We start from the raw sequence: 13,151 nt of genomic DNA, 5'->3' as shown, positions 1-13,151 counted from the left end.
CGCTTTCATCGGGTGCAACACTTGACCTTTTCAGCCTTCAGGTGCCTTTGGGTCCTGGTCGTGGCTGCGGATATTTCTATCTGGGTCCATGTCCAACCCGTTCATCGTCGGGCCTAACTTTGTCGTTCAATCTTGTCCGTAGCAGACAGATGTGCACGCGAAAGTTTCCATGGCGGCCAAACGATAGAACGAGATTGAGAGGGAAAGAAATGACTCTAAAAACAGAGTCTTGTCTGAATTGAGGGAAGAGATTACGGGGGATCACTAAGTCTTTCGCAATCCCTCCCAAGTCCGTTCAAATATGAAAGGATTACGAGGGATTTGGCTAAACCCGTGATCAAGTCTAAAGCTCCTTCTAGAGTTACAATTACGATCCAGGGCGAGCCTGACGCCCTGTTAAGCTCTGCCAATCAGCCACAAGCTTGTCGGCGGCGTTGAGCTCATGCATTCGCGTGCGAAGAGAGAGGGAGGGAGGAGGGTTGCGTAGACAAAAAGGAAGGCAGGGAACTTTGTCATTGAGCTAGCGATGGCAATATGATAGTGATTGTTGACGATGGCTGACGGCAGGATGGAGGCCAGATTTGCGGATGTTGATCTGATGTGGGTTAATACAGAATGAAAGATCAACATGTTGCCATTTCACGTGCAGAAATTATAGATGAGATTTAAGTAGGAGATAATAAATCTGCATTTTTCTCATTCCAATTAGTACACCTTTCGAAATCAACATTCCTACAAACTGCCTCCAGAGGATTAAAATTTATACAGACGCAGAAAAAAATAGTACAATCAATTGGGAAAATAATGCTACAAATTCTCTGTTTCTATTTCCTTTCTGAAAAAGATTCTCTATGGCATTAGTATCCACTGCATTGCATGCCTGCAATGTAGAATCAGCGAGGAAACAATTCAGAAACTGATGCATCGTTGACTGAATGGATTGCTTCCTTGAGCAAGCACTTGTCATCCTCGTCTTCATCTTCATCCTTCTTAATTGAAAATGCAGGCTTCTTGGGGGAATTTACAGCTGCAGCTTCATTCTTGAGCATTGAAGACACTTCCAACATGGAGGGTCTGTCCCCAGGCTTCTCTTGCACGCACAGAAGAGCCACTGGCATGCATCTCATCAGCTTACAAGATGATGACGAGTCGTCCAGAGATGGGTCGATGAACTCCATGCATTTATCATCTTTCCACTGCTCATATGCCTGAAATTAAGAACGATAGTTGGTTAAAAGTCAAAATTCATGTTCCTAAATTTGAGCCCGGCAAATTTTGAATCACAAACAATCTCTACTTACATATTCGAGAAGATTCAGATTTTCATTCAGGCCGTAGTAACATGAGGTCCTTTTGCCACTGATGATTTGCAACAGCAGCACCCCGAAGCTGTAGACGTCGTACTTCATCGAGTAGATGCCTTTCCTCACATATTCTGGTGGAACGTACCCGCTATATACAAGAATAAAAATTTGGTTTTAAGCACGAGATTTTTAGCAAGAGAATATGTGCGAGGTAAAACTAGGAGTTGCGTAATTAGCTCGCTTACTAAGTCCCAACAATTCGGCCGGTATTTGCCTCAAGGTCATCCTTCCTGAATATTCTTGCCATACCAAAATCTGATATCTTGGGGTTCCATTCGTTATCCAGCAGAATGTTGCTAGCTTTCAAGTCTCGATGAATTATTGTGAAATTCGAGTATTCTTGGAGATAAAGAAGCCCCTGTGTGATGCCTTCTATGATATGAACACGTTTCTCCCAATCCAGTGAATATTTCCTTATCGGATCTACATCATTAAAACCTAAAGGCTATCAGAACCAGAAGCAAAATTAGAGCATAACATAACTTGAACCCCAAATGCTTAGAAGGGTCTACTAAATCTAGCCATTGAATTGGAACAGGGGACTCATATAAGCCTTTTAGAGTATCACACTAGATGTCACTTTAAAACACAAAGGTTATGCTCAATGACTATTGTAAGAAGCATGAAAGATGTCGAACCAAAAAGATAGAAGTCCAAGCTCCTATGTGGCATGTACTCATAGATCAGCATCTTTTCCTCCCTATCGATACAAAATCCAAGAAGGCGAACAAGGTTGACATGTTGCAAGCTGGCAGTGAGTGTAACTTCATTCTTGAACTCCTCGAGCCCTTGTTTCGAAGTTTTCGAAAGTCTCTTTACTGCAATGTCCTGTCCTTTGGGCAACTTGCCCTGAGCAAAAGGGATGCTGACGGTCAGTACAGGGCAACTACCTTTCACTTGAACATGGTAGACTCAGAACTAAACTTTTCACTGTTTATGCGGGAAGACAGTTTTTTTTGTCTATGACATAAGTCACATAACCCCAAGGATCATAAAGGAAAAACAAAACTTGGGCAGAATGCATCCAAGTCCAACCTCCTGTAATGAAACTTACAAGCTCACATACATCGTAAAGAAACCTATGCAGCATCTCTAAATATCTCAAACTTATTGGGGTGAGTCCATTCCAACTGAATGATTGAAATTGCGAGTATAAATCAATCAGCTGGCAGCTGCTGCAGAGAAAGCTGGCATACCTTCAATCAACATATGGAAACATTTGCTTTCTCTCATAGTAATGGTAGCAAGTTCCCATTACTTTCACCTTCTCAATAATAAGTCAAGACTATAAACAACAAAGACCACATGCTCTTGAGCAAAAGGAGTGAAAGGTATTTGTGGGTGAGTTATTTCCCTTGCTCACATTTAAACAACAACAAACACACAATATAGAGCAACAGTACCGTATCTGGCACTTAATCATGGCTCACACTTCATAGGATTTGTAATGAAACAGATAAAGAAAATCATTAGCTTAAGTATGGCCTCAATATATTTTACCTTGTAAACAGGTCCAAATCCACCCTCTCCAAGCTTATTTTCACTGGAGAAGTTGTCAGTTGCTGCTCTGAGAGTGGCATAACGAAATGTTTGCAGATTAGGAGCACCACTCTCAAGACTTTCACCTTTATACACCATAGTCTTTAATCGGCTACTAAATCCTTTTATTACACCCGAAATACCTGAGAATCAAAATCAAGAAAATGTATCTAGAACTTTAATCCTTCCAAAGTCAATGTTCTTGATTACCACAGAGTTATAGTAATCCTCCAGTGAACTTTACAAAATGTACCTTTTGATTTCAATGTTCTCCTCGTTAAGTAGTATATCAGGCCAAATATAAAGAGAACAACTATAGCAATCGCAATAAGCATAATTAGCCGGAACCATCGCCTGTTTTGCTGATCTTCACTGGCTTCTTGAGCTGACAAGGCAGTTCAGTCCATGAATTACATTTAGTTCTACATTTTCAATACAATAATATTTTGAAACCTTCATCAAGAATTCCTATGAGGTAGTTATCCTAACCTGTCCTGGAAAGAACCCAGTTCTGATCATTGTTGACCTGAAACACATTGTAACCAAGAAGCCCTTTTCCCTTGGAATAAGTTACTTTGGCTCGAATGGCCTCCACATCATCGAAATTGATCCATATCAACCCCTTTCTGAAAAAATTCACCACATATGTACCATTATAAACAGAACTGGCTCCATAACCGAAATCTCGGATGTATGATCTTATGGCCTTGTATCCGAATGACCCATCCGCCGTCACAGCAGGCCCCACCGCCGGATGGCCAATGACATCGTCGCTTGAATCCTCAAGCTGCCACGCATAGCCATGGTAGGGCAAGCCCAGAACCAGCTTTCTTGCAGGAAATCCTCTAGTCAACAACCAAGTTATGCAGAAGTCTGTGTTGTTCTGGCTTGCTGGGTCAAATAAAGCTGCATGAGGGAGGGCAAATTTGTCCCTGGTGGGGAGATGGTAATCATAAGCAATTAGGTGAACCCAGTCCAATTTGCTCTGAATTGAGTCAAGTGGGTAACTCACAGAGTCAGCAATGGATTCACGATACACAGCCATTACTAGCAGCAACTGAGGTTTCCCAGATTTTCTTGATTCGACATCTACTCTATCTCTCCACTCCCCTAACAGGGAACTCAAATTGGTCATGTTTATGCTCCTCCAGGGCAAGACCCCACAGAGATCAACCCCACTGAACCCATAAAGCCTTGCCTTTTCTATCGTAGACTCAATAAAGGACCTTCTTGAAGAAGACTCACCAAGCATCGAAGCGAAAGCCGAAGGATCCTCTCCGCCTGCCCACACCGACAGCAGCGTGGTGACCGAAGGATTCTTGCGTTTCACGGTGCTCGTGAAGGCGGAGAAGATTTGTTCGGTGGAGGAGTTGAAGGAGAGCTGATGGGTCGGAGCGCCGATGAAAGCGAAAGCACATATGAGGTGAGAGAACAAGGAGGAATCGATGTCCGAGACCGGGATTTCGCTGCCGGCGTAGAAGTAGCCGGACTTGACCCACGTTCGTTCCCCCGCAGATGGGCGGAGACAGAGGAAAAAGATGAAGAAACAAGCGAGTTTGCCTTCGCCCGCCATGAGAGACGAGCTCGGAAGCGAATGTGAAAGCAGAAGTGGCGGTTTGAGATTACGGGAGGAGGAAGAAGACCTCTTTGCTGGGGCCCTTGATCGATCGGATTTTACGTAGGAAACGAGAACTCAAGTGCCATTGCTTCAGGCAATCAGTGCACGACGGTTGGTTCCTCAATTGTTGTTGTCCTGGGTTGACTTTCGGCATAATCTTGCAACGTGTGCATGGAGACGACTCATGTGTTTTTTGATAGGATGAGATCACGACACTGACTCGACTCTTCAAGCCTCACGGACCTCTGGCCAGGCCTGTGGCGAGGCTCGCCCCTCGCCTTTGGCCACGCCAATCGCCGACTGTCGCCGTGGTCGACAACTAAGCTAAGAATAGGAAAAAGAAAAAAAAATTGAATATTTTGGTAATTTTTTTCGGAAAATCAAATCAGATTTTCTAGGGAAAATTTCAATTTGGTACCCAAAATGGGGTCATTTTCTCAAAAAGGAGTCCAAAGTGGATAAAGTATCAAATAAGGTCATGAAATGCCAAATCAGTCTCAAATAGGGGCCCGAAGTGCCCAATTAGTCTCAAGTAAGGGCCTGGGTTCGCCGGCCGGTCAAACGCTCACTGGTCGGCAAGCACGTCACTGTTCCGGCGAGGGCAATTTTGTCTTTTATTCTCTTTTCCTTTTCCTTTTCTTCTTCTTCTTCTTTTTTTTTCTCTTTTCTTTACCGGAACAATGACGTGTTTGCCGGCAGGTGAGCGTTTGATCGGCCGGCAAACCCAAGCCCTTACTTGAAACTAATTGGGCACTTCGAACCCCTATTTGAGACTGATTGGGCACTTCAGGCCCTTATTTGACACTTTGTCCCCTTTGAACCCCTTTTTAAGAAAATGACCCCATTTTAGGTACCAAATTGAAATTTTCCCGATTTTCTATACCAAATGATGGAAAAAAATTTCCAGATCATTTTGAGGTTTCAATTAAACACCGCAAAATATTATCATACTTCATGAAAAATATTTTCTAGAAAGGAGCCCAAAATAAAAATCTCGTCAAGATTGCATTCTTTTCATTACTTTTCCCTCGTTCACGTCTCAATTACGTTCTAACTCAATCCTTTCAAATCATTTCTCTCCTTTTCCCTAGTGGTTATAAATCCATTCTTTTAACACGTTTATGTGCTGACTAATACTAGCAAACACGTAATTGAGTTCGATCGAGCTTTCTTTGCCTTCTCTTTCTAGAGATACAATAACGATCGAGAGTGAGCTTGAGGTGCCCGTCAAGCTCTACCAATCGGTGACAAGCTTGATGATGGTGTCGAGCTCAAACGCACATGCACGGGCGCGCTCGCGCGGAGGTAGAGAGAGAGATATTCTATAAATCCAGTACATTGTTGGATCTTGCTTCAGTTCGTCCGGTAAGAATACATTTTATTGTGAGATGGGATACTATAAAATCCATCACATTATTTTGGACCAAACTTCGATTAACATCAGTAAATGAGGTCTCCCTCTGACGCATGGGCACGGACGTCGTCTAGGTCACCACGAACTCGAAGCTGCAACAAAGAGGTCGAAATTGAAGGAATTTAGTCACAAAATTGATCAACTGATCCGCAAAAGTTTGACTTCTTATTTAATCAGAGCATGAAGAGAGGGGACAGGCAAGGACACGACGAAGTACAACCAAAATCTTTGAAACGTTCAAAGCAAATACCAGTATAAAATTAAATAAAACGGCGTCGGACTTGACTGAAATATATACACATATAAACATATATCTTATAAAGTCAAGCTTGGCTAGATTTTACTTTTCCTTCACGCGTTTGTACTTCATTGAAAAAACCAAAGAAAATACTGTTCCTCAGATGACTAAGTCCATTCTGATCTTAACTATGGTGAACTGTAATGTCCCTGAAAAGAATTTCCTTCCATTTTAGATGAACATGGAGTGCAAATTTGATCTAAACTCAAGGGGACATGATTCGATTTCGTTTGGAAGATGACGGTCCGGTTAACTGTACCGCATGTAAGCTAGGGTTAGGGCTAAACTTTGGGAAATAGAATGTAACTTTGAAAGCTTCCGATGCATGATCAATGGCGTGCAACACGAATCTCATAAAAACTCACCTGTTTGAGAGAGAACCCAGTTGTCATCTCCACCAACGTGCCATGCAAAGTAACCTTTAAGTCCTCTTCCCTTGGCGTACTTAACCTTGGTAGAGATGGTCTGTGTATCGTCGTAGCTGATCCATGTCGTCCCGGAATAGCAGTAGGCAGACACGACTGTAGAGTTGTACACCGTGGTCGCGCTGTTTTGGGATATGTAAGCCGTGATCTGATTGTACACGATCGACCCATCGGAGGATATCGCCGCCCCGGTGAAGGGCGCGAAGTAGCCGTGGTTGTTGGCATCCGCGAGGACGAATGCACGGCCGTAGAATGGGAAGCCTAGCACGATCTGCCCCGCCGGCATGCCGGCCTGAATCCAAGCGGTCACCCCGTCGTCTCCACTTAAGCCGTTCCCTAAAATTGAAAGGACCGATTTCAGATGCCGCGTATGTCGAAAAAATTACAAGTTTGTGATTCTCTTGACGTTGAGGCAACAAATTTCAAAGTCGTGAAACAGAAAATTAACAAAACTTCATTGTACCTCAAGATAGTCAAAGTTTATAACCCAGAAAAAAGTCAAAGTTGCCTCCCCTACCTGGATTATAGAGCGCAGCAAGCGGTCCTGTGGTGGAGGACCAATTGGGTCCAAAGAAATCATAGGCCATCACGTTGATCCAATCCAAGCTCGCCGCCACGGTGGCCACAGGATAATCCGTGGGCGACCAGTAGTGCGGCTTGAAATAGACCGCCGCCGACAAAAGCAAAGCATCGTTGCCTGAGCTGGCCGCCTCAGCAGCCACCGCAGTCCGCCACTCCTGGAGGAGCAATCCCAAGTTGGCCATCTTCGCATCAGTGTCCGGGTATTCCCAATCAAGATCAAGGCCGTGAAAGCCGTTGGACCGAGCTAGGGCTATGGAGGAATCGATGAAAGTCTTTCGGGAGCTAGACTGGCTCGCCATGGACGCAAAGTCATCCGCGCTCGAGCCGCCGCCCCCGATAGACAGGAGGGTTACGACCGACGGGTTCTTCTGCTGGACGTCGCTAGTGAAGGCCGCAAAAGACTGAGCGTTTGACGACGATATGACCACCTGGTTCGTCGACGCATCGAGATCGGCGAACGCGCAGAAGAGATGAGTGAAGAGGGTCGAGTCGATGTCGGAGGCGGCGACGCCGCTGCCCAGGAACCAATAGCCTCCTTTGACGTTTTGGGCCATGCACGAGTTGATTTGGAGGAGAGAGAGGAAGGAGAAGCAGAGAAAGAGAAGGATGTAGTTATCGTTGGAAGCCATTTTCGATGAGTTACATGGATGAGGTTGTACACGTTTGAGCTGGTTTTATACAGGATTGATCGGACCACATGCGCATGATGTGGCTTAAGTTTCGTATTAATCCTAGAGTTCTGACTTTAACCTAACTCTAGTCTAGAAACATTAGGTTTAGAGAAACGTGGATAACCATCGTGACTAGGAAATTTCACGTGAATAAGGCCTTTCTTGTGCTCAAATGGCGCAGTCAATCGAGAAGGGGAGATTCTAAATTGAGTTTGGACCATCGAAAATGGTGGGTCCCATTTGGGTTCTCCAAATCCGACGATCTCGATTAAATTATGATTAATACATGTACTGGCCTCATAAAATACTTGCTTGGGCTACATGTGATATTCTTCAGATTTGATGGCTCTTGACTTTATCTTTTGGAGACTCTTTTTATCAAGCCCAAATGCATGTTAACTTGTTGCATCCCAATTATCAGATTATAGATTATGTGAGTCTCACATAAGATTCACGTAATTCAATAACATGATCGAGATGGAGTGATCCCCAAATAACGGTGAATTTTATCAATCGCGACACGTATGGAACCGAGTTATACTAGTCAACTCCTCGTGAATCAACCGTCCTTCACGCACGGACATCCGACGGTGATTGAAGAACAGCAAGATGATGCAGCAAGCAACCCATGGGCGTAATAGCGAAATGGTCAGACGGGATTCGCCGACGCGGAAGTCAACGTCAATGCCTGCAAAAACAGTCCGCTACACCCCACCACCATAGGGTGGTCGGCTCGGCTTACGGACAAGAATCGATCGACACGATCCCATCATCTGTTGATGTTACTTGCAAAGTTTCCACACGCTGTTTCGTGAGGATCTGGTTCGATTTTTCTTTGGTCAACGCCGGAGCTGACGGGGCATCATGCGTTAGATTTTATCCTTTTTGGTTGAGAACGCAGATGAGGGCCATTGGCCTGTGATGTGTGGGCAATACGTGTTGTTTCTCTGTGGAGACTTTTGCTAGGAGTCAAAGGAGCCATTTTGCTGAAAAGGATGTCTCAGCTCTTGTCAGTAAGATAAGTCAGAAATGATCGATCGATACCTATAAAACCTTCGAAACGGCCTAGAATCCGCTTTAATTAAGTTGGATAATGACACGAATGGTCCATAAATTTTAGCCCACTATTTAACGTGATTCATGAATTTTCAATTTGTTCAATATAGTCCCTGAATTTTTTATACATGTTCAATTTAGTTATTCTCCCAATTGTCAAAAGAGAGGTGCAATTGGTGCTACAAATTTTCTTTCACGGTGCTACAAATCTGACGCAGTCATGTACGAGTTCTAAAAATAGCACCATGACTTAGCTGCGTATAGGAGAGAAATTGACCGGCAATTCTAAGACAACAAAACAAACTCACCTGCGCAAATTTATACAAGCGTCGAAGCGAGCTTAGCAATCCTAGGTGAAGTCTTCCCTTGTCATTAGATATCGATTGATGATAAACAAAACTCTGGTGAAAATATCTAAACTTCCTACCAAATTTATAAAGCATAGATCCTCATTGAGACAATGGGTCATCTTGCAATAGGAAATCGAAACTATAAATTTTCTTCTTTATATTCACGAATATGAATATATATTAACAATCTTGGGAGCTCAAGCAATCAGTCTGGTATGGAGCATGGATTTGTCTTGGCAAACCTGGATGTAGGTGAACAAATGAGGGAAGCATCACTAACTCAGGAAGTGAAAAACAAATTGTTTCGAACTAGTTTTAAATTGGTGGGGAGCATATAGTCTCCAAGTTCTTTTCAATGGTTCAGTTAATGCTTGCTTATAATCGGGAAAATTACCAAAACAGTCATAAACCTATTGCAATTATATCATTTCAGTTCTAAATATTTTCCATTTATGCCAATTCAGTCTATCTGGCCCATTTTGGCCAGCCGTCCAGCCAATGCAAAAGGGACAATTTTTAAATATTTTTTTCATATTAATTATTTATTCTTTTCTTTTTTCCTTTTTTTTTCTTCTCTTTCCCTTTCTTCTTTTTTTTCTCCCTTCATCTTCAACCTCTAGCCGGTCGCCGTTCTTTCCCTTTCTTTTTTTTTTTCCTCCCTTCATCTTCAACTTCTAGTCGGTCGCCGAAACCGGCGACTAGCCAAAGGTGGGGGCCGGCGAGGTTGGCCCTGCCGTCCGCCGGCAAGAGCGAGGACGAGCCTCACCATGGGCAGGCAAGGCCAACCTCGCCAATTGTCGGCGAGGCTCAATCTTGCGAGCGACAGCAAGGACGAGCCACACCAAATCTGGAGAGGTCATCCTTGTTAGTGGCTAGGCGAGGTCCAGCCATGCCAAGTGCAGGCGAGGCCGACTTGGCCATTTGTCGGCGAGGACGTCCTCACCCAGCAATGGCGAGATCGAGCCTTGCGAGGGGCGGGCAAGGCCAACCTCGTCAGCCCCCGCCGCTAGCCAATCGCCAGAACTGGCGATCGGCTAGAGGTTGAAGATGAAAGGAGGGAAAAAAAAGAAAAGAAAAGGGAAAAATAAAAATAATAATAAAAATATCGAAAAAAATATTTTAAAAATTGCCACGTTAGCGTTGGCCGGCCGGCCAGTGTCCACATCAGTACCGGCGGGCCAAAATTTGCCGGATAGACTGAATTGGCACAAATGCAAAAGGTTTAGAACTTAATTGGTACAATTGCAATACGTTTAGGACTTTTTGGTGATTTTCCCGCTTGTAATCTAATAATACCATCTAGTGAGACTGATTTATCAATGGGAAAATGAAACAAACGGTCCCTAAACTTTGGCTCAATATGCAATTTGGTTATTGAACTTTTAATTTATTCAATGTAGTCATTGAACTTTAGCCTAATGTACAATGCGGTCCGTGAACTTTCAATTTGTTCAATGTGGTCCCTGGACTTTTGGTACATGTTCAATTTTGTCCATGAACTATATGAAAATGTTCAATATAGTCCTTCCATTAATTTAAGTTCAGGATTACATTGAACATTTTCATATAGTTCAGGAACTAAATTCAACATGTACCAAAAATCAATGGACCATATTGAATAAATTGAAAGTTCATGGATCACATTGAATATTAAGCTAAAGTTCATAGACTATATTAAACAAATTAAAAGTTCAAAGATCAAATTGCACATTGGGCCAAAATTCAGGGACTGTTTGTGTTATTATCCCTTTATCAATTGAAGGATCATTATTGTCACTAGAAGCAAAATATTTTCTTACGAATTGCCAAATATTTCCAGAAAACGATATATGCATGGCACCGAATCCATTTTCTCCTTCTGGCCTTGTCCTCGCCACCATCAGGACCTTCTCCAAGTATATGCATGCATATAAGTAAAGTTTGATCTCTTTGCACATCGTGTCTAGGTTCGAATCTCGCTGCCAGTAGTCCTCTTTGGGAGGCGATATGTAAATCCACTTTAAGAAATTTTAGGCCTGTGGTATGCCCTGGCCTTGGCATAGGGTAACCTCGCCCCCTAAATTTTTTATACCAAAAAAAAAAAAAAAAAAGAATTGTAATGAGCATGGTGCTGTGGCTCTCTCTACATGGAAGTCCCACCCACCATCTTCATTGCAATACGGTAATTGATACCCAACAATGGAAAGATAGAGCACGTTTTTCTTTTTTCATATGCAAGTGCAACTTAGGAGTGGAGCTAAAATTCTCAAAATCTATGCTAGGATTATGCAAACTAGATGAGAATCGAGTATCTGATGATTATACCCATATCAAAAGATCTCTTTTTTGATGTTCTGCAAATTAGACAATGTTGAGATGCCCAGTAATAAACAAACGTATCAAACCGGCATTTTATTTTTTTTTGGTTAATGAACAAGTCAAGGGGCACGAATTGCATGCAATTGGTGTGACCATCGCGTCATGAACAGTCCTTTCTCCAACATAGAAAACACATTGTGGTCATGACCAAAGTATGGTATATTGTCCGACTGATAACTCTTTTGGCATGCACTCACTGTCGTATCTGGTAAGTAGTAATCAGAATCTCTTTCTCGCAACAGTTTGGCTCTACGCATTGAGTAAGTAGAATATATGAGTTTGACCCGATTTGATATACAAAGTTGACAATCAGATCTCAGGAAACTGTACAATACACACGGGGTAACGACAAAACACATAAGTTCAAACACAGAACTACGCTAACCAATGCAAAAACAATAACCAAGAAGACCGAAGAAAGCTACAAGCAAAGGAGGGTGGAAGAAGAGAAGGCCGGAATCTTCTGCAGGCCATCACCGTTGCTTGCAGAACTGAAAAGAAATAGAAGCTTATCCTCAAGGCGGCCGATGCCTTCTCAGGTGTTAATCTCTTCTTCAACCTCTAACTTTAGAGAGAGGAATAGTTTATTTGAAGCTCTCTCTTGGAAATTGCTATTGCAGAACGGAAAACTTTTAGCAGGTCCAGTGATTTGACTCTTTTTCTCTGCACAATGCAATATGTGTCACTACTCACATTAGATAATTATCAAAAAAATCCTAAATTTAGTACCACGATCAATTCAGTCTTAAACATTTTGACGATTTATCAATTTAGTCTTAAACTTTTTAATTTGTCAATTCAGTTTTAAACCTTTTGAAAATTTGCCAATTCAGTTATAAACCTATCATTTGGATAATTGGCCAAAATGACTATATTAGCAAATCGTCAAAAAGTTTAGGACTAAATTGTCACAATTGAAAGGTTTAGAACTAAATTGGCCGTCGTATAATAGATTTATGACTTTTTAGATAATTTCTCCCTAGTGACACCATAGCTCTATATCCGGTGATAAAGTCTATTCCGTCATTTAAGTCATTTTTATTAAAATGATACCAAATATGCTATAATTCTTTTGTAAAATTAAAGACATTTTCAATCCTTTTAAATTTATTGAAAGAACTCCTCATTGATTGGAGACATGAATCTAGTAGCTGAGTCCGTGTCCTAGGTCGAATCGGAGGGCGGTCCGGACTCGATTCTTGACCTGTTTTGACCCTATCAAAGGAAACGGATAGTGTTATGAACAGGATGACACGAGAAAATTTGTCTTACGCTGTTGATCCGCTTAAGCTGTTTAGACACGAATTTACACGTTTAAACTTGTTTATTACACACACGAGAAAATCGTAGCTTATGCAGATTGACTTTTAACACTTTGAAACACGGATCAACATGTTTAAATTAATATAAAATATGACTATGTGTATAAACGTACTTTACATGTTTCGTGAATCCAAGTTAATGTAACATATCATT

At 42.3% G+C, this 13,151-nt stretch overlaps 1 protein-coding gene across 4 annotated transcripts; it reads right to left on the bottom strand.

The window, feature by feature from the left end:
- Positions 1–670: 670 nt before the first annotated feature.
- LOC115668446 (class V chitinase-like) lies at positions 671–7,942 on the bottom strand. Of its 4 annotated transcripts, XM_056320881.1 has the most exons (8): positions 7,176–7,942; positions 6,599–6,994; positions 3,157–3,288; positions 2,865–3,046; positions 2,003–2,213; positions 1,550–1,787; positions 1,302–1,452; positions 671–1,208 (listed from the first exon to the last, which is right to left on the bottom strand). In XM_056320881.1, the coding sequence occupies exons 1-8, from the start codon at positions 7,867–7,869 to the stop codon at positions 894–896; spliced, it is 2,319 nt and encodes a 772-aa protein (XP_056176856.1). In that variant the 5' UTR covers positions 7,870–7,942; the 3' UTR covers positions 671–893. The 4 variants fall into 4 exon arrangements, with proteins under 4 accessions (XP_056176856.1, XP_056176854.1, XP_056176855.1 ...); XM_056320879.1 differs by lacking the exons at positions 6,599–6,994; positions 7,176–7,942 and adding an exon at positions 3,393–4,659; XM_056320880.1 differs by lacking the exons at positions 2,003–2,213; positions 6,599–6,994; positions 7,176–7,942 and adding an exon at positions 3,393–4,660 and having other exon boundaries at positions 1,550–1,809.
- Between the last annotated feature and the right edge of the window lie 5,209 nt (positions 7,943–13,151).

This window comes from Syzygium oleosum, unplaced genomic scaffold (genome assembly GCF_021117445.2).
Source record: "Syzygium oleosum isolate NSW1041296 unplaced genomic scaffold, Sole_v2.1 Sole_v2.21, whole genome shotgun sequence".
NCBI lineage: Eukaryota > Viridiplantae > Streptophyta > Magnoliopsida > Myrtales > Myrtaceae > Syzygium > Syzygium oleosum.
The sequence above is the reverse complement of the archived record's forward strand: the minus strand, read 5'-3'. Positions and strand labels throughout refer to the sequence as shown.

Coding starts and splice junctions, on each gene's coding strand:
- LOC115668446 (XM_056320881.1), bottom strand. CDS start 7,869: ATGGCTTCCAACGATAACTACATCCTTCTCTTTCTCTGCTTCTCCTTC. Junction 3,047..3,156: donor GAGAACATTGAAATCAAAAG/GTACATTTTGTA, acceptor TTTGATTCTCAG/GTATTTCGGGTGTAATAAAA. Junction 1,209..1,301: donor ATCTGAATCTTCTCGAATAT/GTAAGTAGAGAT, acceptor TCTTAATTTCAG/GCATATGAGCAGTGGAAAGA.